The 20794-nt window shown below is 54.0% G+C and overlaps 2 protein-coding genes across 6 annotated transcripts; both read right to left on the reverse strand.

Moving 5' to 3' along the window:
- Nucleotides 1–569: 569 nt before the first annotated feature.
- On the reverse strand, nucleotides 570–13646 carry VARS1 (valyl-tRNA synthetase 1). Of its 4 annotated transcripts, none has more exons than XR_013830233.1 (30): nucleotides 13071–13646; nucleotides 12456–12877; nucleotides 11103–11237; nucleotides 10869–11007; nucleotides 10514–10638; nucleotides 10344–10431; nucleotides 10040–10140; nucleotides 9777–9904; nucleotides 7616–7780; nucleotides 7287–7368; nucleotides 6676–6795; nucleotides 6488–6596; nucleotides 6301–6395; nucleotides 5973–6063; nucleotides 5595–5719; nucleotides 5407–5510; nucleotides 5163–5321; nucleotides 4959–5049; nucleotides 4736–4841; nucleotides 4588–4658; nucleotides 4373–4498; nucleotides 3967–4071; nucleotides 3816–3884; nucleotides 3657–3735; nucleotides 3405–3532; nucleotides 2867–3022; nucleotides 2527–2733; nucleotides 2331–2442; nucleotides 1910–2065; nucleotides 570–708 (listed from the first exon to the last, which is right to left on the reverse strand). XR_013830233.1 is itself a non-coding variant. In XM_079934681.1 (30 exons), the coding sequence occupies exons 2-30, from the start codon at nucleotides 12840–12842 to the stop codon at nucleotides 640–642; spliced, it is 3795 nt and encodes a 1264-aa protein (XP_079790807.1). In that variant the 5' UTR covers nucleotides 12843–12877; nucleotides 13071–13646; the 3' UTR covers nucleotides 575–639. The 4 variants fall into 4 exon arrangements, 3 of the variants coding, with proteins under 3 accessions (XP_079790807.1, XP_079790806.1, XP_079790808.1); XM_079934681.1 differs by having other exon boundaries at nucleotides 575–708; nucleotides 1910–2235; nucleotides 10344–10428; XM_079934680.1 differs by having other exon boundaries at nucleotides 575–708; nucleotides 1910–2235.
- Nucleotides 13647–14099: 453 nt separating this feature from the next.
- On the reverse strand, nucleotides 14100–19635 carry LSM2 (LSM2 homolog, U6 small nuclear RNA and mRNA degradation associated). 2 transcript variants are annotated; one of them, XM_079934684.1, is made up of 5 exons: nucleotides 19387–19635; nucleotides 18699–18766; nucleotides 14870–14900; nucleotides 14692–14751; nucleotides 14100–14582 (listed from the first exon to the last, which is right to left on the reverse strand). In XM_079934684.1, the coding sequence occupies exons 1-5, from the start codon at nucleotides 19387–19389 to the stop codon at nucleotides 14457–14459; spliced, it is 288 nt and encodes a 95-aa protein (XP_079790810.1). In that variant the 5' UTR covers nucleotides 19390–19635; the 3' UTR covers nucleotides 14100–14456. The 2 variants fall into 2 exon arrangements, with proteins under 2 accessions (XP_079790810.1, XP_079790809.1); XM_079934683.1 differs by lacking the exons at nucleotides 18699–18766; nucleotides 19387–19635 and adding an exon at nucleotides 16239–17358.
- Nucleotides 19636–20794: the final 1159 nt, after the last annotated feature.

Below are 20794 nucleotides of genomic sequence, written 5' to 3' on the forward strand. Positions count from 1 at the left end.
CCACCGCACCGCCCCCCACCCCACCCCTCGGCTAACGCCCCCATGCGGAGGAAGTCTCCTCTCTAGGCCTCTCCCCTACCTGGTTGCTGGGTTCTCCAGGCAGGGCCGGGGGGGCGGGAGGGGGAGCAGGGTGTCACAGGGCACTTAGGTCAGAGTTATAATTAACCTAGGCCGGATTCAGTGGAGGGAGGGAGAGGGAGGCCCCGGCAGGGTGTGGGCAGGACAGGCGGCTCCTGGCCCCTCTGCTCCGGCCTGCCCAAGGCCACAAGCAGCAGTCAGCACCAGGGCGGGCCTCCCACGGCTGGATGGATGGCTGGCCGCAGTGCGGAGGTGAGGGAAGAGCTGGGAGGAGGAGGCAGCAGGAGGGGGGAGCTAGCAGCGTGACTCAGGCCTGGCTCAGGGCCAGGGCCAGACCCAGAGAGACGCACCTCTCTACCCGCAAGGACCCAGTGCCTCACGCCCAGCCTGCTGCCCTCCTGTTCACGTTGGCACCTCAGAGGATTCAGGAAGCCAGCGCCTCAGCACCCCGTCCCCAGCCCCACCACACACAGCCAAGAGATGGTTTTGTGGCAAAATATTTTATTGCTGCCATCCCCAAGGTGGGAACACTGGGAGTTACGAGGGTTGGAGTTGGGTGTATCACAGCATCTTCTGAAATAGGGAGATGGCCTCATCGACCTTCCTGAGCTCTGCTTCTGTCTGCTGGAGCTGAGGGTGGAAAAGGGGGTGAGTGGTGAGACCCAGGGCCAAGAGAAGAGAACCCCAAAGGCCCACAGGAGCAGAGAGGTCAGGGACTTCCCTGGTGGCTCAGTGGTTAAGAATCCACCTGCCAATGCAAGGGACACGGGTTTGACCCCTGGTCCGGGAAGATCCCACATGGCGCGGAGCGACTAAGCCCGTGCGCCACAACTACTGAGCGTGCGTTCTAGAGCCCGTGAGCCACAACTACTGAGCCCACGTGCCAAAACTACTGAAGCCTGCACGCCTAGAGCCCGAGCTCTGCAACAAGAGAAGCCACCGCGACGAGAAGGCCGCGCGCCGCAACCAAGAATAGCCCCCGCTCGCGGCAACTAGAGAAAAGCCCGCGCGCAGCCACGAAGACCCAACGCAGCCGAAAATAAATAAATAAATTTATATATGAAAAGAGCAGAGGGGTCAGAGTTGGAAAGATGGGTGAGGACCACGGGCAGGGAGTAGTCTGGGGGAACTGTGTGCTTGGCTAGCCTGCTTCCCCCTAATTCCCCACCTCCCTGTTCTCTTCCACCATCACTGGTCTGCTGGGTCCTGTCTTTTCCCAAAGTGGTCCATTCCCAAAGACAAAGGGGCTTCAGAGCTCATGTGTGCCACCCAGTGGCTCAGCCCCAGCCAGTGACTGGGGAAGCAGAGCACAGTGGTTAGGAACAGAGGCTCTGGAAGATGGTGTTGGTAATACTGCCCTGCCATGAGAGGGCTACCGGACAGTCACGTGAGACAACCTGCTCAGCCGCCGAGGCTCTGTAACTCCTCGCCTCCACTCACGTTTCTCTTTCTGTCCCTGTGGTTTACCCCATGGCTCCTCCCTGCAGGGGTCCCAGGTGATCTGCTAAGCTTCCTGACTGTATTGGGTCAATCCCTATCCCAGCCCCCCGGCATGTGGATACCAAGTTCTGGGAAGCGGGTGGTGCACGAGGGGTCTGACTGGGAGGAAGGATGGATGGATGGTCTGCTTCCATCTTCAACTTGCTGCGTGACCCTGGACTGTGCCCCTGCCCTGGCTGTTCTTCATGTGTGAGAGCGGGGATTACATGGTCCCACCTGCTCCTCCATGGATTGCCTGGGGCCCAGCAGAGCAGGCGCAGGAGGGCGTTTGATGGTGGGGGGAGTGATGGGGTGGGAAATGGGGAAGGAAACGCCCACCCACACCACACACCTTGGCTTCATCTGCCTCCTGGACTTTGAGGGGCACCTTGACAGTGTAGCCCGAGGCAGCGCGGCGTTCCCGTAGACGCTGGGCCTGCCGCTGTGCCTCACTGCGCTTGGCCTGCAGTTTGCCCAGCTCCCGGGCCGGGTCTACCAGGCCCTGCAGCTGCAGGTGGACAGAGCAGCGGTCAGAAGCCAGGGCCACAGCGCAGCCCTGGGGTGCAGAAGCCCCCAGCGCCAGGACAGCCACTATACCCGCGCTGGCCAGCGTCTGCACGTAGCCCGACACTGCTGATGCCAGGGCGCCTGTGGCCTCATCAGCCACTTCCAGGAAACCTGCGTGGGAGGGAGAAAGGAGACGAGACAGCCACACTGGACACGGGTCCCAGAGTGGGTTGAGGGGACGGGGGACGCGGGGGCCTGAGGCTCACAGTCGGGCCGGATCCGGGTGAGGTTGTAGTCGGCACGCAGGGAGCGCACGGCTCGAGTGATGCTCAGGGCCAGCTCGAAGGCGCCTTCCGCCTCAGGGTCCTTCCAGGAGCACTGTGGGGTGGAGGAGCGGGTGAGGGAAGCTGGGGGCTGGCTCTGCACAGCTACCCGGAGCCCGCGCCAGGCCACACCCCATACCTCCGAGGGCTCCGGGTAGGAGGTAACGCAGAGGCTAGGGGGAGCTTGTGGCGTGCGCCGGGGCAGCCTCTGGAACAGCTCCTCGGTCACAAAGGGCATGAAGGGCGAGAGCAGCCGCAGGCCGACGTCCAGGCAGGTGTAGAGGGTCTGGCGGGCGTGCTCGGCCGCCACCTGGTCCACCCCACTCAGCACAGGCTTCAGGCACTCCTGGGGAGGGGGAGGCACAGGGCTCAGGGCTGGGGAGGCCTGGCTTCCAGCCCTCGCTGAACTGCTGAGGAGGGGGAGGGGGACAGGCTGGCTCAGGTCTCATGCCAACCCTGGCCCCTCGGCCCCTCCTCACCAGGTACACATCACAGAGCTCGTAGAGCCAGAAGCTGTACTGGGCGGTGGTGACAGCTGGGAAGTCGTAGGCCTGGAAACCCTGGTTGCTGAGCCTCACAGCTTCGGTCAGCCGGCTGCGGATCCAGCGGTCCACCAGGCTCCCGCGGCCTCCAGGCTTGGGGGGAAGCACCGTATCAGGCGGAGGGCCACCACATGCCCAGGCGGAGGGGAGCCAGAACCCCATGGGAACGGGAACCATGGGGAAATCTGCATTCCAGGAGCCTGATGGGTCCAAAGCAACTACCATGTGCCCAGTGCCTGGGGGAGAAGGGGTAGGCCCCCCGCCACCTTGTGGGAGGACCACAGTGCCTGAGGCTCTCCTGATGACAATCTGTCCCTATATCCTTCTGTCCCCTCAGCTAGACAGAGGCTCCTTGGGGGCAGGAGCCGGGCTTCCTGACTCTGTGGCTACAACCCTGAAACAGCACGGGCCGCGCTTGATGGCAAGGATGCAACCTGTGTGGGTGCTGCCCACCTCGCGCCTACCAGGCCCTCACCTCAGAGGTGGGTGAGGGCACAAAATCCTTCCCAAGGCCACGGAGGGCAAACTTGGTGGCGTTCCAGAGCTTGTTGCAGAAATGGCGGTATCCCAATATCCGGTTCACATCCAGGTTGATGTCACGGCCTGGGTGGAGGTGAAGTGTGAGTCCACACCGTTCTCCCTCCCAGCTCACGCCCAGGGCAGAGGAGAGAGCTGGGACTCAGGGAAGGAGGAACGATGCAGCTGAGACAGGTTTGGGGAGCCGTACCCTGGGACGTGTAGGCGCACAGTCCAAACCGGAGAGCATCGGTGCCACACTCAGGGATCCCCGCCGGGAAATCTGCCTTCTGCGGGGAAGGAGTGAGCGTCCTGAGCCAGCCTCACCTGCCTTCTGCCCAAACCCCAGCCCCGGGCCCACCCTCTGTACCTGCCCTTCTTTAGCCTTTTCCACCTCGCTGGGATCCAGGTTGCTGTTCAGTAACTGGTCGTGGAGGCCCTGAGGGTGAGGTGGGAGTAGTCAGAGGCCCGCGGCCACCACCCCACAGCCCTTCCCGGCCTGAGCCCGCGTCCAGCCCCACCTGCAGAGAGACTCCGTGGATAACGTCCAGGGGGTCAATGACGTTGCCTAGAGACTTGCTCATCTTCCGGCCGTGGGCATCCCGCACGATGGCGTGGAGGTAGACCTGTGAGGCAGGGAAGGGAAGGCCTGTGGGGATGTCTCCCCACCTAGACCCCAATGCCTGTCCCCCTACCCCTACCTCTGGTTTGCCCTCCTCTGAACCTCAGGCCCCTCGGTGTCCCTGCCAGCCCCTTCAGTGCCTTCGTGTGAATTAGAAGTGCTCCCTCCTCTAGGAAACTGGGGTGCAGAATCACCTAGTAGGGCCCAGGTGGCTTTGAGACCCCACAAGCCTCCTTGGCCAGGCCCACCCACAGCTGCCCGGGTGAGGGAGGGGACAGTGGGAGGGGTCTCAGCAGTCTCCACACCTCTCTGAAGGGCAGCCTGCCAGTGAGCTTCAGGCCAAGCATGACCATCCTGGCCACCCAGAAGAAGAGGATATCGTGGCCCGTCTCCAGCAGCGTCCCCGGGTAGAACACACTCAGATCTTCCGACTGGGGGCAGAGCAGGGCGTGAGTGACGGGGAGCCAGGCACCCACCCCCACGACTCCCACCCCACCCTGCGCTGGCCCCGGGAATGTACCTGGCTGGGCCAGCCCAGGATGGAGAAGGGGAAGAGGCCAGAGGAGAACCAGGTGTCCAGTACGTCTTCATCTGAGGGGGGCCAGAGGTCAGACGGGGTGGAGGAGAGGATCAGCCCCCACTGCCCCCACCCCAAGGCCCCGCCTTGCCTTGCTGGAGACTGATCTTGTCCGGGGACACTCCGAACTCCTCGGCTGCCTTCTCCAGAGCCTCGGCCTTGGTGCGCCCGCTCACCCAGTACCGCCCATCAGGGTCCTGCCACAGGTGGAGTGAGTATCCAATGGGGCACCTCTGCCTGTCCCCCCACCAAGATCCAATGAACCCAGAGCCCCCTCGAGGTGTGCCAGTACCCAGCCCTGGCCCGGTTCTCACCTCCCCTGGGGGTACAGCTGGGTCACTGACAGTGACGAAATAGGCTGGAATGCGATGGCCCCACCACAGCTGCCGGGAGATGCACCAGTCCCTGCAAGTGGCAGGGGGAGGAGAGGGAATGAAGGAAGGGCAGGAGGTGCCCGGCCTCTGCCCCGCTCGGCCCCTTGCCCAGTCGCCATCCCCACATCGAGGGGCCTGACGCACCTGATGTTGTCCATCCAGGCATGCCATGTGCGTTGATGGGCCTCGGGCAGGATGCGGAGGTCGCCCCGTGTCACAGCAGCGCTGGCGGCCTGGGCCATCTCCCCACAGCGCACGTACCACTGCGGCCGCAGGAGAGGCTCCACCACATCCTTGGAGCGGCTGCAGGTACGTGTGGGTGGGGAAGCTGGGTGGTGAGCACCCCGAGAAACCCGTCCCCGCCCCCTTCCCTGGCCTCCACCCTCACTTGCAAAGTGGCACCACCATGGGGTTGTCCTCAGTGCCACGGAACAATCCCCGCTCCTTCAGCGCCGCCAACACTGCCTTTCTGGCCTCAAACCTGGGCAGGCCCTGGATGTGAGACAGGTTCTGTCACGGCCGTGCCAGGTACCCCGCCGTCTCCTGAGCCAGCCACCACGCCCCAGGCAGTCTCACCAGGAAAGGTGGGGGCACGTTGACAAGGGCCCCTTGGGCGTCCATGATGCTGATGGCCTCCAGCCCATGCCGCTGCCCAACCTCATAGTCATTCTGGTCGTGTGCAGGGGTGATCTTCACCGCGCCTGGGGTGTGTGCCGGGGTGCCAGGGTCACGAGGGACTCAGAAGAGTCTCTGCCCACACGCACCCCCCCTTTTGCCGACGGATGTGGCTCTCAGACCACCCCTGTCCCCCATCCCCCTCACACAGTCCCCTGAGAAGCAGCCCAACTCCTGCCTGCTCAGGTGAAGCTTATTTTTTTCTTTGAAAGGGGAGACGGACAGCAGGAGTGTGCCTCGTGGCTCCTTCCTCTCCCCACAGGACAGCCCCGTGCTCACCTGTGCCGAACTCCATGTCCACGAAATCATCGAAGATGATGGGGAGGCTCCGAGGCACGAACGGGTGGGTCACGCTCTTCCCCTTCAGGTGCTGGGGACAGAGGGAGATGCCGAAAACGCACGAAGGGCTGGGCCCGCCTCCCTCCTACGCAGGGTCCTGGCTTTCTAACACCCAAATTCCATCTACACGTCCAGAAAACAGCCAGCAGATGAGTTTCTGATCCAATTTCTCTCATCAGCTGGGGGCTCAGCACCCATCCCCCCACGTAGCGTGGGGGCCGCTTCAGCCAGCATTCATCCCCCGACTGCGGGCAGCACACCGCCGCACCTGGTATCTGGGGTCTTTGGGGTGCACGGCTACGGCCACGTCTCCCAGCATCGTCTCAATCCGAGTTGTTGCCACCAGCACCTCCTCGTCGCTGTCTGGGGTGACAGGAGGCCTTGTGGGCTCAGCGCTGGGCCCTTCCCACCCCCCAGCCAACCCAGCCCAGGACCCTGGTGCCCCTGGCTCCTACCTGAGCCTTGGACCTTGTAAGCAAAGGAGACGAGGACCCCAAACTCCACCTTCTCCTTGTAGCCAGGCACAGAGAGCAGTGTGCGGCCTGTCAACTCCTTCTTATCCACCTGTGAGGCGGAGATTAAGAAGAGTGGCCCAGGGGCTGAGGGTGGAGATGGGGAGAGCCGGGGGAGGGAAGGGGCACACCTCGATGTCCGAGATGGCAGAGTTGAGGGTGCAGGACCAGTTGACAAGGCGGGTACTACGGTAGATGACTCCTTCCTCATGGAGCTGGACAAAGGCCTCCGTCACGGCTGCTGACAGTTTCTAGGGGGGAATAGAGATGGGCCAGAGATGGGCCTTGGTGTCAAGGCAGCAGGGGCCAGTGAGACCCGGCTGGCCCAGAGCCCCACTGCCCGGCACACAGACCCCTTTAGGGGCTAGAGGAGAGAAGTACTTTTCTTGAGGGGGAGAGGGCACTATGGGAACACAGATTGGCAACAGCCTGGTGATACTGTAGATGGCAGGGAAACCACTCAGCTAGGGACAGGTGCTAATGCAGAAAATCCTGGGGTTCAGGCTCCAGGGGAGGGTGAGGCCCCACCATGTGCCACTGGAAGGAATCTGAGCTCCTAAGGTAGGTGACAGGTAACACAAAGGGCCATGACACGGGGTAGAAAGTGGCATTTGCAGCTGAGCCCTAGTGGTTTCCTATGAGTGGGCCACCTCTTGGGGGAGGGCCCTGGGCATATGCTCTCTTCCGTGGGGAGCTTCCTACTCCTACCCCAGCCCCGAGATCCGCCCCTATTCCTACTCACAGGATCCATGGTGAAACAGGCTCGATTCCAGTCCAAGGAGCTGCCAAGCTTTTTCAGCTGGTGGTAAATCCGGTCACCTTTCCTGGAAGCGGACAGAAAGGCCAGGATCAGCATTCAGGCCTGGGCTGGAGGGAAACACCAGGCAGCTAATGGGGCAGAATATGGGGATCACTCATCCCTCTGAAACGGACGTTGTCCCTGGGGCCAAATGACCCTCAGCCTCTGTGGGAGGGTCTGACCCTGCAGCCAGGGTTGCAGGTGACAGAGATCTCATCTGGACAGGGGACAGGGAGGCAGGGCTGTGATGTCTGCAGGGACGCTGCACTCACTCCTCCTTCCACTTCCAGACCTCCCGCAGAAAGGCCTCTCGGCCCAGCTGGTGCCGACTCAGCCCCTGCTCCCGCCAGAGTTTCTTCTCCACCACCACCTGGGTGGCAATGCCCGCGTGGTCACAGCCAGGATTCCACAGGGTGGTCTCCCCGCGCATGCGGTGCCTGTGGGAGGAGCACGGAGGAGCAGAGGTGAGCAGGCAGTAGAGCTGCCCCGAAGGAAGAAAGGACTCCAGGCAGGCAGTCGGTGAACTTGAGAAAGAGAGGGGCGATGGGGCAGGACTCTCCCAACTCTAAAATCACTGTCAGACAGAGATGTGTGAGGACAGCCAAGGCAATTTGGCAAAAGGACAAAGAGGAGGCTCTCGCCCAGCTAGATATCAACACATGTGAGAAAGTTACGATTATTAAAAGAAGTTTTCACAGGAACTAGGAACAAAGTTATAGATTAAGAAAACAAAACAGTGACTGGAAACAGATTCAAGCATATTTAGTATTTGTTAAAGGTGGCATTTCATATCAGTGGAGAAAGGACAAACTATTCAATAAATTTGTTTGGGACACTAGCTAATTGGTTGAAAAAATCGCCCTACTTCCCCAAAGCCACAAAAATAAACTTATTTACTTTAAAATAAATCTAAATTTAGTTTAATTCTAATTTAGTTAAAAAGAAAAACCGCCAACTTTAAAAAACAAAACTATAAGAAAAGCATTAGAAAATGGTATCGTTTCCAAAAATTAAAAAAAAGAAGAAAATAATAGGTGATCGATCATGTTTGTAACTTGGAGGCAAGAGAGATTTTCTTTAACAAGACAGTAAACATTAAGTCAAAGAACATTGGTAAACTGACTAGGTTAAAACATAAAACCTCAGAACAATAAAATCTCTGAGTTGAAATTCAAGGACTAGACTATTTTGGAGAAAATGACTGAAAGCTAGTAATATTTCAGGGAATTAATCAGGGGATGAATTAGAGAAAGAGAGATGGTAGTATCGTGAGTCTTCACCTACCGTATTCTGGTACAAGTGAATGCAGTTTACTCTTAATCAAGCTCTGTGCTGATGTGGCCCATGAAGCATTAAACTGTAATGAACTTTTTTTTTTTTTTTGCGGTACGCGGGCCTCTCACTGCTGTGGCCTCTCCCGTTGCGGAGCACAGGCTCGGGACGCGCAGGCTCAGCGGCCATGGCTCACGGGTGCAGCCGCTCCGCGGCATGTGGGATCTTCCCGGACCGGGGCACGAACCCGTGTCCCCTGCATTGGCAGGCGGACTCTCAACCACTGCGCCACCAGGGAAGCCCCTGTAATGAACTTTTTGGTGACCTTTGAGAAGTACATTTTAAAGTAGGAGAGAGGGGCTTCCCTGGTGGCGCAGTGGTTGAGAGTCCGCCTGCCGATGCAGGGGACACGGGTTCGTGCCCCGGTCCGGGAAGATCCCACATGCCGCGGCGTGGCTGGGCCCGTGAGCCATGGCCGCTGAGTCTGCGCGTGTCTGGGGCCTATGCTCCGCAACGGGAGAGGGCACAGCAGTGAGAGGCCCGCATACCAAAAAAAAAAAAAAAAAAGTGACACCATTATGTAAAGCCACACTAAGGAGCAATGAGGAGAATCAAGTCAGTCCACATATAAGGATGAGGAAAAATCTCTAGATAAACTGTTAGGAGTAAGAAAAAAGTTATAAAATAACAAGTTTGGTGTGAGCCCTTTATGTTACAGAAAAGAAAAACCCATTTACCAAAAGGAAAACTACACATTTCTATGGGTACATGTACATGTAAGCAAATAGGAAAGATCTGGAAAGATACACATCCAAGTGATGACAATGCTGTGTGCTAATTCTTAGGAGGAAGTAAATCTGGAGGAGGGTGGTCAAAGAAACTTGAAGTTTTAAATTTCTTACAAGAATATATTCACATATTTCTTGCTAAATTCAAAATAATGTTATTTTTAGTGGCAAGAGAAGAGAGTCTGCAAGTGGAAGTGCTGGTTACTTGACCAGCAGAGGATGCTAAGTCATCAGATGGGAGTGACCCAGAGAGAAGTGTAGCACCACCAGGGGACAGAGCTGAGGGCCCCAGTCGGCAAAGAGAAGGGAACCACAGGAGTGTGGAGCCAGAGAAGGCAGAGGGAACCAGTTGGAGGGGAGGACGGGAGCTCACCATCGGGTCAGGGAGTCCTGGATGGCGTTGGTGAGCGCGTGGCCCAGGTGCAGAGAGCCTGTCACGTTGGGGGGTGGAATGCACATCATGAAGATGCCCCGAGGATTTGGTGCTGACACACTGGAACGCTGACGGGGAGGAAGGATGGGTACTTACTAAGGCCTCATGTCACCTCTTCTGGTCCGCTCCCAGGCAATGTATCCTTCAGCCCTGTCCTTCCCCGCCCCCATCCCCTCCAGGCCTGGGCAGCAGTGCCCACTCACCCCATACTCGGGCCTGAAGAAGCCCTGCTGCTCCCACCAAGGGTACCAGGCAGCCTCCACATACTGAGGGCTGTAGGAGTCAGGCATGGTGCCACTGACATCTGAGGGGGAGGAAGGGAAGGGTCAGAGCCGAGGCTGGGAGCAGCTGGGAAGGGGACGAAGGGCCAGCAGAGAAGGACCTGGGACTCTGCAAATCCTCACTAAGCAAAGTAGTGGGAGCAAGGACAGAGCAAAAGGGGTAAAAAGAGAAGAGACAAGGAGGGTAGACGTGAAGAGAGGAGGTCTCTCTTCCCCCTCCTAGTACCTTTCTTTTCTCCAGGTGGGGTTGGGAGGTCATAGGTAATGACCCCAGGATCCCGTTTCTCCCTCTTCTCTGGTTTTGGCTTCTTCTGCTTGGGAGGGAAAGGTTATAGGCCCAGATACCAGCCGCTCACCATGGAACCAACCCTCCATCCAGCTCCACCAGCCTCTCACCTCCCCAGGGGGTGGCTGCTGCTGTTGCACCTTCTGCTTCTGTTGGAATTTCTCTAGCTTCTCCCGTTTCTTTGCCTCTTTCTTGAGTTGAGCAGCTGTCTTTGGGGGTGCAGGGACCTCAGAGCCTGGAAAGAGGCACAGAAATGCAGACCTGCTGGGGACCCTCTGTGAAGAGTGCTATTACGTCTCAGATGGCCTATTTCAGCTGCCCAAAGGCTCCCCCGTGCTGACCTCCCACCTACCCCCGCCCAGCTCCTGTCCCAGTGATTCTGCTATTCCTAAGAGACAAAAGAAAGTGAGCTGCATGAAAGGCCCCAGAGGAACCCCTTCGCTCCCATCCTCCATGCTTCCTCACCTGGCTGTTGGGAGAGAGGCCTGGCCCCTGAATACACAGCCACCTCTCCCAGCACGGCCCGGAATTCTGGCTGCTGGACACATGTGATAAACCAGCGAGTGACATTACCCCAAATCCGGCGGGCAGAGGGGTCCAGGACCTGGGGTGAGGAAAAGAAATGAACTATCCTTACTCACCCTATAGTGAGGTCTAAGGGAACCTGCCTTCATTCTTCCCCAAGCCCCAATGACTCACATAACGGAAAGGCAGCAGCAAAGCTGTGACAGCCGCCAGGTCAGCCAGAGTGGGGGCCTCTCCAGCCAAGTAGGTGTGCAGCCGAAGCCACTCTTCCAAGGGGCTCAGGGCCCTGCCCAGGGCCGCAAGTGCAGCCTAACAGGAAGGAAAAGGGGTATGAGATAAGGCTCGGCCCACCTCAATCCCCACCCCCATTCAATCCATTTGGCCTTCCATTCCCACGAATCACGTTTCTTCTTCACTGAAATGATCATAATAAAAATACTTCCCATTCATTCAATAAATTCCTACTGAACACTTTTTTTTTTTTTTGGCCATACCACGCAGCATGTGGGATCTTAGTTCCCCAAAGAGGGCTCGAACCCGCGCCCCAGGCAGTGGAAGCGTGGAGTCTTAACCACTGGGCTGCCTACTAAACACTTATATGTCAGATACAATATACTAAGCACAGGAAGTTAAAGGTTACATGAAGCAACACAGTAACTGCTTCAACAAATATTTTTTAAGTACTTACTGCATGCCAGGCCTTCTCTAATGAATGAGGAGACAATATGAACAGATGGAGCCTCTGACCTGTTGAAATTTACATTCTAGGGGCAGAGACAATAAATGTGCAAATATATAATGTATTACCCTATTTTCCTCCTAAGTGCTATGAAGAAAAATAAATGAAGCTGAGGGGGAGAGAGAATTCCAATGAGGGGGGCCGCTATTTACATAGGGTAGTCAGGATATGAGGGAGCAAACCAGGATCTAAGTCATATATTCATTTCATTCATTCATTCATTCAAAAAATACTAGATATCCACCATGTCGTCAAATCTCTGCAAGGAGGTGGTGTTATAAGGGCAGTAAGGCACAGCTCCACTCAAGAAGAATTTAATTATAATCTGGTGTGATTCTCTCTCCTTTCTCCTACTTCCCTTCTTCCTCATTTCATTTCTCCTCCATCTTCTCCCAGCAACTGTCATCTCTCCAGGCCTGACTGCCTCTCCTCATCTCTCCTTCACCCAATCTTTTCCTACAATTCACAGTAACCTCTAACTAACCTCATCAGTTTCAGATTCATCAAACGCTTACTCTGAGACTTTAAAACACCTGGCACTAGATTATGTGCTCTGCATACATCTTTTCAACTTCTCAACATGTTCTCAATTTTTGTTTTCACAGACATAAAAAGACCAAGGCTCAAAGAGTTTAAGAAAGCTACCCAAGATTACCATAGCAGGTGGCAATCTGGAATACGATCAATTTTTTTCTACGTCTGACATGCTGAGTTCCTGGCTCACCATCCATTCCAAGTCTTGCTTCCTTCTTCTAAAGTTCCCCCTTCCCCTCTGCGTTTCTTCTCACCTGGGGGTCCTGGCCAGAGCTTCGGAGTCCCAAGGCTGGCAGCGTTGCCCCACAGGCAGCTGGTATCAGCTCCGTGTCTGCGTAACTGACCCACTGTTGGACGAGGACGGCTGCCCGACTACCCCCAGGGCCCCCCAGGCCTGCTGGCCACAGCAGCTGGGCCACAGCAGTGGCCCCCCACACCCAGAGCCCACCGGGCCCCTGTTCCAGGGCGGGCAGGCGGGGTGGCGGAAAGGGACTCCTGCTGGTCGGGGGCGGCTGGAGACAGATGCGGGGGTGGGCTCCTCCCCATCCCGGACCCTCCCCATGCTCCCCGTAGCGAGCAGCTATAAGGGCTCGGAGGCTGGGGAAGGCATCGGGGTGAGGAGAGACGTAGAGAACGGACATGGTTATGCAGGAGGTCCGAACGAGGTGGAAAAACCCTAAGGAGAAAGAGACAGGGTAAGACCGAGGGACCCAGGAATCTGACTGGACTTCAAGAGCCGAGGACCCAGCTCTCGGAGTGGCAATGACAGTGGGGAACTTCCCGTGACCGCGGGCCCTCGGGGAGTGTGGGAAGCTCGTAGGAGCCCCTCAGCGGCCGGCAGGACGCGGGTTCGGGATGTATGTACGTACTGGAGGGAGGTGGTCACACTGAGCCTGGTATCCACCTCATAGCCGGGCGCCGGCCGAAGCTGGACTGGTCTGGCGGCTGGAGCCGGGGAGTCCAGCGGGCGTCGACGGCGGGCAGTTGTCCGGGCGACCGTAGCTCCCTGCGACAGCAGCCCGGGCCGTCGGCGCCCACGTGTGACTGCAAGCGTTTCCGGGCCCGCGGGTCCTGGCGGGGGCAGCCGTGCCCCGCCTGAGTGTGCGGGCGCTGCCCTGGCCCGACCCTGGCCCGGGGACCGCGCCGCCCGCCGCAGACCGCGCTCCGGAGGAACAGCGAGGGGCGCGGGCACGGGGTGGCGACGCGCCCGGGAACCGCGCTCCCGTCAGGCACCGCCGCGGGCACCCCGCGCGGGTCCTCGGCCGGGCGGGAGGGCGGTGCCGAGCGGGCAGCTGGGGAAGCGGCGGGGAGGGCGCTCCCTGACGCGGACGCGGGTCTATTTGGCGAAGGTCCCTGGTGTCCAGGTCCTCCCTGGTCCTCATTTCCTCCTATGTGGGAAGAGGGAGTCACGCTGGATGGCCTCTAAGGTCCCTTCATGCTGAGAACTCATATCTGTAGCGGCAACTCTTGTTCGCTAAACGAGTGAAAGTTAATTTCCAGTCACAACTCTCCACAGTATTTTGTCACTTGTATTTATTTATCTGCAATAGATATTGGGAAAGAGTGTACTGGTTTGGCTGGGCTGAGGAAGAAATCCAGCAGCATTAAACGCATTTTGGTGTCTCATTAGCTTTCATGGTAGTAGGACAGCAAGCACTCATAGGTACGGGATAAGCAAAAGGCTGCGATAGGTAGGCCATTTAAGTAGGGGAATGTTCAGGAAACACGTGTGGTCTAATTGAGGTAATGATATGGTTTATACCAAGGAGAGTAGCAGCAGATGATGCCGGGATGGGGTGGATTCTTGGCTGGGGTAATGAGAGTAACAGGGCTTGGATGAATTTAGCACCCCTTTCCCATTCTCCAGCCCCCTTCCCAACACACACACAGAACCAGAATTTGCGTCATAAATTTTATTCCCGATGCGGGACAGATTCCTTCCATCCCCAAAATGAATCACGTGCTACCCTGGAGAGATCTGGGAGATCTTCCCACCATCTCCAGGGAAGAAGTGAGAAAGGCAGGTGCTGGGGCCAGGGAAGGCTTCTCAGTTCCCAGCCTACTTTTCCTCCCCTTCTCAACAGAGGATAGCTGCTCCCTACTATTATTCCTCTCATCCACATTCCTTAAAAAAAAAAAAAAAAGCCTTTGCTATGTAGAAACAAACAACACCTCAAGTATGGGAGGGAGGCCTCCCGGGCTGGGACATGAGGTTAAGGGTCACCAGTGGAAGGAGGGGAAGGGAGGAGGAACCATCACTGCTTCTGCTGCAGGGCCTCCTTCCTTGCCGCATCCTGTAGCAACTGTGTGTCGACCTCATCTGCTGGCAGCTGCACATAGCGAACTACTGAGCCCCGGATGAAGCAGTTCTTCACTGATAACTGGACAAAGATAGACAAATGTGAAAACACCCTTAAAAAATGTCCTCTATCCACCCAGGGACCTCCTGCTTTGAGAGGTGTTTGCTCTTTTCTACCATCCACAACTCACCATGTGAGGGTATTTCTCAGGGTCTGTGACACTGATGTCAGTTAGTTTGATGTTGAGATACTAAGAAAAGAAGATGAACACCATCATTAGAACTAGAGACAAGATGAATGTACGCAGCCCTTAACCTCTCCCATCTCCTTCCCCAAGACCCCATTCAGGGCCCTTATTATATTCTCACCTGATCCACAGAATGGAGGGTTCCACAGATGCTGTCAGGGGCAGAGAGAGGGTAAAACCCAATTAGTTTATACCAAAGTCAACACAGAGGTGACTGCAGAGCAGGGATAAAATCATGGTTGGGGGGAAATAAAGGACTTGAGGTGGGCTTCCCTGGTGGCGCAGTGGTTGAGAGTCCGCCTGCCAATGCAGGGGACACGGGTTTGTGCCCCGGTCCGGGAGGATCCCACATGCCGCGGAGCAGCTGGGCCCGTGAGCCATGGCTGCTGAGCCTGCGCGTCCGGAGCCTGTGCTCCGCAACGGGAGAGGCCACAACGGTGAGAGGCCCGCGTACCGCAAAAAAAAAAAAAAAAAAAAAAAAAAAGGACTTGAGGAAACCAGGAAAGGCAGAACCAAAAAGGGATATGTCTAAGCTCTGGACTAGGAAGTAGGTGCTTCCAGAGCAGTGTGTTATTTTAGACCTCTGAAAAACAGCAGTGTGTTATTTTAGACCTCTAAAATAACCTCTCCTCTCCCTAAACCAACTCACTCTTAGTAGATACCATTAAACAACTGGTATGGGCTAGACCTGTATTCTGCGTATTTGTAATATTTACAGCCACTTCATAAGGTAGCTATTAACCATCCAGGGGCTCAGAAACGTTTTATAACTTGCCCAAGTTTAGAACAAACAGAGACTTTGGTTCAGGCCTGTCCAACCCCCAGAACCACCAGCTATTTTCAAATACTACTGCTTTGGAACCAGAGCCTCATATGTAAAGTAGGTAAAGTAGGTAGCTAGCAGTGTTCTTGATGATGCAGGCACAGGGATGTCCTCTCCCTTCCTCAATCCTTGAGCCCCCTGCAATGTTAAAGAGGAATGCTATCTAAATACCAGTGCTCCAAGCCATGCTACCTCTCCCAGTCCTTTCATTTCTGCCAACAGTTTCAACACGAAGTCTCACAACCTCAAATCCTATAAGTTGTACTTCTCCACCCTCCACGTCCCACGAATCCCTATGGTTTGCTGATGTCTTTCTAACATTTCTGTAATTCTCTTTGTAGTATGATTTCTACAAACCAAGGTCTAATGACTTTACAGCTCAATCCAGGCCAGCCTCCAACCTGGCTGCCTTCATCCTAACCATTCTGCATGTCATCATCAGATTCTAAGTTCCTTAGAACTGGTTCTCAAATACTGATGTGCGCTCAAAGGTTTCATAAGTCCGTGACAAAAGAGGAAACGCAGGCTAGTGTAGTGTGTATATAGTGTGCTGACGGTTGTCATTGGTTTCCTCCTAAGCATAACTGCTCTTTAATTGCCCTTCCTTTTTTTTTTGCATTAAAAAAATATGATTGTTAATAAATCGCAGTTTTAAAAATATCCTTACCGCGGCTTCCCTGGTGGCGCAGTGGTTGAGAGTCCGCCTGCCGATGCGGGGGACGCGGGTTCGTGCCCCGGTCCGGGAGGATCCCGCGTGCCGTGGAGCGGCTGGGCCCATGGACCATGGCCGCTGAGCCTGCGCATCCGGAGCCTGTGCTCCGCAGCGAAAGAGGCCACAGCAGTGAAAGGCCCACGTACCGCAAAAAAAAAAAAAAAAAATCCTTACCTTGCCAAAATTCAAGTTGTCAGTTCTCTGTTGGCCCTAATTTTTGTAAAATTCTAAGTGTCTGAAATCCAGTGTCTGAGACCAACTGCCTCAGTGGTGGTTTTACCACATCCCTGGCTGCTAAAAAACTTTTGACAGCGCCTTATCACCAACTGCAGCAATGCAATAACTTTCAGGAATTGCATAAGGTGGTAACATCTCATTCAGTCCCTTTAGAATGAGATATTTAGGACAAAAGTGGTCTGACAACCAGCACAAGAGAAAGAGCTCTTCTCCCACCCCAATGGATTACCTTTGAATCTTTTAAGTCCTTGATTTAGGATCTGGGGCTATAACATAACAGTTATTCTTGCCATGTGGAAGACCCAGGAAGAAGAGGAAAATCAAAAAACAAGTCACCTCACAGAATTGCTGAGGGTAGTTGTGCTTTCCACACTTGTCTCTATATGGACCCAATCTATCAATATATGCCATCAATACCACATGCATTGTCAGTGCCATAAATCGAAATCTCTGATCTAAAAGGCAAATTCCTTGCCTCACCATTCCCTGCCATGTCAATGCCTCCCCCACTAAGAAATTATCTCACATAGAAATGAAGAAGAAACCATTGGGGAGAGAATACATTCATTCAAACTTTCTAAAGGACAATCAGGTAGTATGTATCAATATTTTAGATGTACATTTCACTGAAAGGATTTTTTTCTAGTGAAATGAGATGTATACAAAGATGTACGCATGAGGATGTTCAGGGCAGTATCATTTATAAAAGCAAATAATTGGAAACAGCCTAAGTGTCCAACAGCAAGGTTTTGGTTAAATTAGTTCTAGCCAGCTAAGAAAAATGCCATGCAGACATTAAGAACGTTAAAACGCTAAACATCAACTTTATTGACATGGAAAATATCTGCAACATACCATTAGGTGAAAGCAAGTTTCACAACTGCATAGAAACTATGACCCTGTTTTTAATTTTTAAAAAGGGGTCGGGGGGGCAGACAGAATGGGATTTAAGTTCTGGCTTTGTCTTTTAGTATTTGTGTAGACTTAACCAAGTTTCTTCACCTATCCAAGCTTCAGTTTCCTCATGTGTAAAACAGGAACAATAGTATATATCATGTAGAGGTGTTCTGAGAATTAAACGCGTTAACAAATGTAAAGGATTCAGGGTAGTTCTTAGCCTATAGGAGGTTCTCAAATGTTGGCTATGTTTTTTTCCTTCAGCACACATTTATTAAGCACCTACTATATATTGATACCAGGCCTGTGCTAGACATTAGTTACACAGTGGTGAGCTTAAGCATGGTCTTGGCCCTGTAGGAAAGATAGATCCTAAACAGTAAATACATTTCTATGAAATCACAATTTGAGAAGCCACTAGGAAGAAAAAAAGACTCTTTGACAGAAGAGTCTATTTGGCTAGGGACTTCCCTGGAGGTCCAGTAGTTTAAGACTCCATGCTTCCAATGCAGGGGGTACAGGATCAATCCCTGGTGGGGGAACTAAGATACCATATGCTGCGTGGCACGGCCAAAAAAAAAGAAAGAAAGAAAGAAAAGGAAGCGTCTACTTGGCTAGAAGAACAACAACCAGGAAAGTCCAAGGATACAGCATTTAATCCAACTCCTGAAAAATGACTACAAGCTAATGATACAAGGGGATAGGGGATGTAAAAGCAGTATAGACAGAAGGGGCTGCATGGATCTTCTGTTTATATTTTCTTCAACAAAAAGGAGATAATGCCACATATACTATTCTGCAACAGCTTTCCATATTAATACATCTCATTTCTATGTGAACAGCTATATTATATGGAAAAACCACAATCTAACGCATTCCCTGTTTATGGCTATTTTAATTTTTCCCCCAACTTTTGGCTACTACTACAAAAAAAAATCTACCAACATCTTTGTACATACATCTTTACTTGAGGAACCGATACTTACATTTCTAGAAGTTGGGTCAAAGGAGTATACAATCAGAAAAACAAAACTACGTTTTGTAAAAAATGTTATTGATGCGTCTGCCCTGTCTTCTCTCTAGTACTTACTACTTACATGCTTCTTTGTATTTTTTTCCAGTACAAGATACAACTCCTCAGCTAATCTGTAAGCTTGAGGCACAAGTCATTTATTTCCTTTGTATCCCTCCCACCTTGCCTAGCCCTCAAATACTTGTTAAAGAAATTCCAGGGCGCTGGGCACATCCACCCCCTACAGACTTGGCAGAGCAGGCACCTACCTCAGGTCATTCTTGAGTTCCACGACCACATCCTTGCCCACAAGGGACTTGAAAAAGGAATAGAAGAGCTATTGGGCGAGAGGGGGAAAACCATCATATGGGAAGGGACATGGTAAGAGGCGTGTCCCCCTTCTAGTATTACCAAATACTGGTATTGGGATCCCCGCCACATTTCTGGCAGTTCTCAAAACTTCACAGGAAGGAACACTCGGATGAACAGCTGGAGCCCAGATGATTATGCACACTATCTCGAGCCCCTGACATAAAGCCCCAGAGAGAGGCTCTGCGCTACACACCTCGGACTCGTCTCTCAACGGACGACCTCTCCTAGGGTCCTGTCCACGCCTCCCAGAGAACTGTAGAAAGTATTCCACCCGCACCCGCACCCTCCCGGAGCCTGTTCTCCGTCAGGGAAATGATCCTTGAGGTCTAGCTGTTCCTACTGCGGTCTCCGCCGACTCTCTGTTTTTTTTTTTCTTTTTTCTCATGGGGGAAAAAAAATCCTATTTGCTTCCAGGTCTCTCCTCAAAGAACTTGAGGCGCAGGAACTAAGGATGGAGGGAAAAGTCCTAGGGCCCAATGCCAGTCCAGAAGAACAAAGCCCCCAGAGGGACCCCCGCCCCGCCCCCAACCGTCTCAACCGCCCGCGCTCCCCGAGGGCGCCCCCTTGTGACGTCACGGTACCTACCATGGTGCTTGCGCCGCTGGGCGCCCGCCGGACCGGGAGAGCAAGGGCCGGGTGCAGTGGACCGAAGGCCTGGAGGCAACTGGAAGGCGAACCCGCGCGTGGGGCGGGGCGGGGTCGCGCAGGCGCTGCGGGAAGCGCCGCGGAGAGCTCCGAGGGGTGGAGGACAGCGCCCCGCGGGCTCGCGGCTCGGGGAGGGTGGGGGGGATAGAGCCGAGGGGGATAGAGCCGAGGGGAACGCCAAAGCCGGGAAAGGGGCGGAGCTTCCCGCCTTCCGACTTCCTCCCGGAGTGGCAGGCTCCCACCGCGCAGGCGCGGGCCCCAGCCGCTGCACGAGCGTCGGGGAGGGCGCCTCACCGCCTCTCAGGGGTTTTTGTTCCTTTCTATGACAATAAGTACAGTTCCAGCATGATTTGCTCATGCTCTAAAGATACTTCCTATTGCAAACTGCTGGGGAGCTTGTGAAAACCCATGATGATTTGTACACTTTTCTATGTATGTTACACTTTGATAAAAGTAAAGAAAAAAAATGTTGAGAAGTCCCGGAGATGAGGAGCCTGCGCACATATCTCGATTTTATCAAAGGTTCCCAGTAAAGATATTACTCTCTCGGTCCACATTTCTTTTACGGTTTTGCCTAGGACTGTCCTGTAAAGGACTGAGTAAAACCAACAGTCTGGCTCCGGGCTAGAAATACCCATTCTAATATTGTCACTTAAAAAATATTTCCCTCTCAAACAGAAAGGGACACAAATGCAGTTACACAGTTACACGTACTTCTATATTCGGGTCCCCAAGGCTTTATAAGTATGCGACATTATGCCACAATAAGTGAAAATATTTTTTAAAGGAATAAGATTGTAATACATCTTCCATTTCTCATCTTGCATAAAGGTACACATTTGTTAGGAGTTTGTTGTAGAAATATTTTCAGCATGTAAAGGACTGTAATAATGAACTCTGTGAGTGCACAGACGCTGGATCTCCTAGGCCCCACCTGTAAGTGACATCAGGACATCAAGCAGAAGTTTGGGCCCTCACCACCGCCCCACCCACCCACCCCTGGAAGCAGCTGAACCCTAAGCACAGAAATCAGTCTATCACTGAATATAAGCAGTAACTAATTAGCAACTACTCTAACTGGGTCTAAAGGTGCCTGGTGATCAAAAGTTGTCTTTTCTTGAAACAATTAGCTCATGAAAATTCAAATACTTTGGGCTTATCAGCTTAATCATTCACAATTAGCTCACAAACAGACCACAAATGGTCTCTCCAGGAGCTCTCCTTTTCCCTACTTTACAAGATACACTCACAGTCTAAAAATACCAGAAGTAATTTGCTTTAGGAACAAATTTACTGAGGGACAGATAACCATCCACACAGGAAGAAGAAAGTTGGGGAGGCTGGAAAT

This window comes from Stenella coeruleoalba, assembly GCF_951394435.1.
Source record: "Stenella coeruleoalba genome assembly, chromosome: 10".
NCBI classification, from domain to species: domain Eukaryota; kingdom Metazoa; phylum Chordata; class Mammalia; order Artiodactyla; family Delphinidae; genus Stenella; species Stenella coeruleoalba.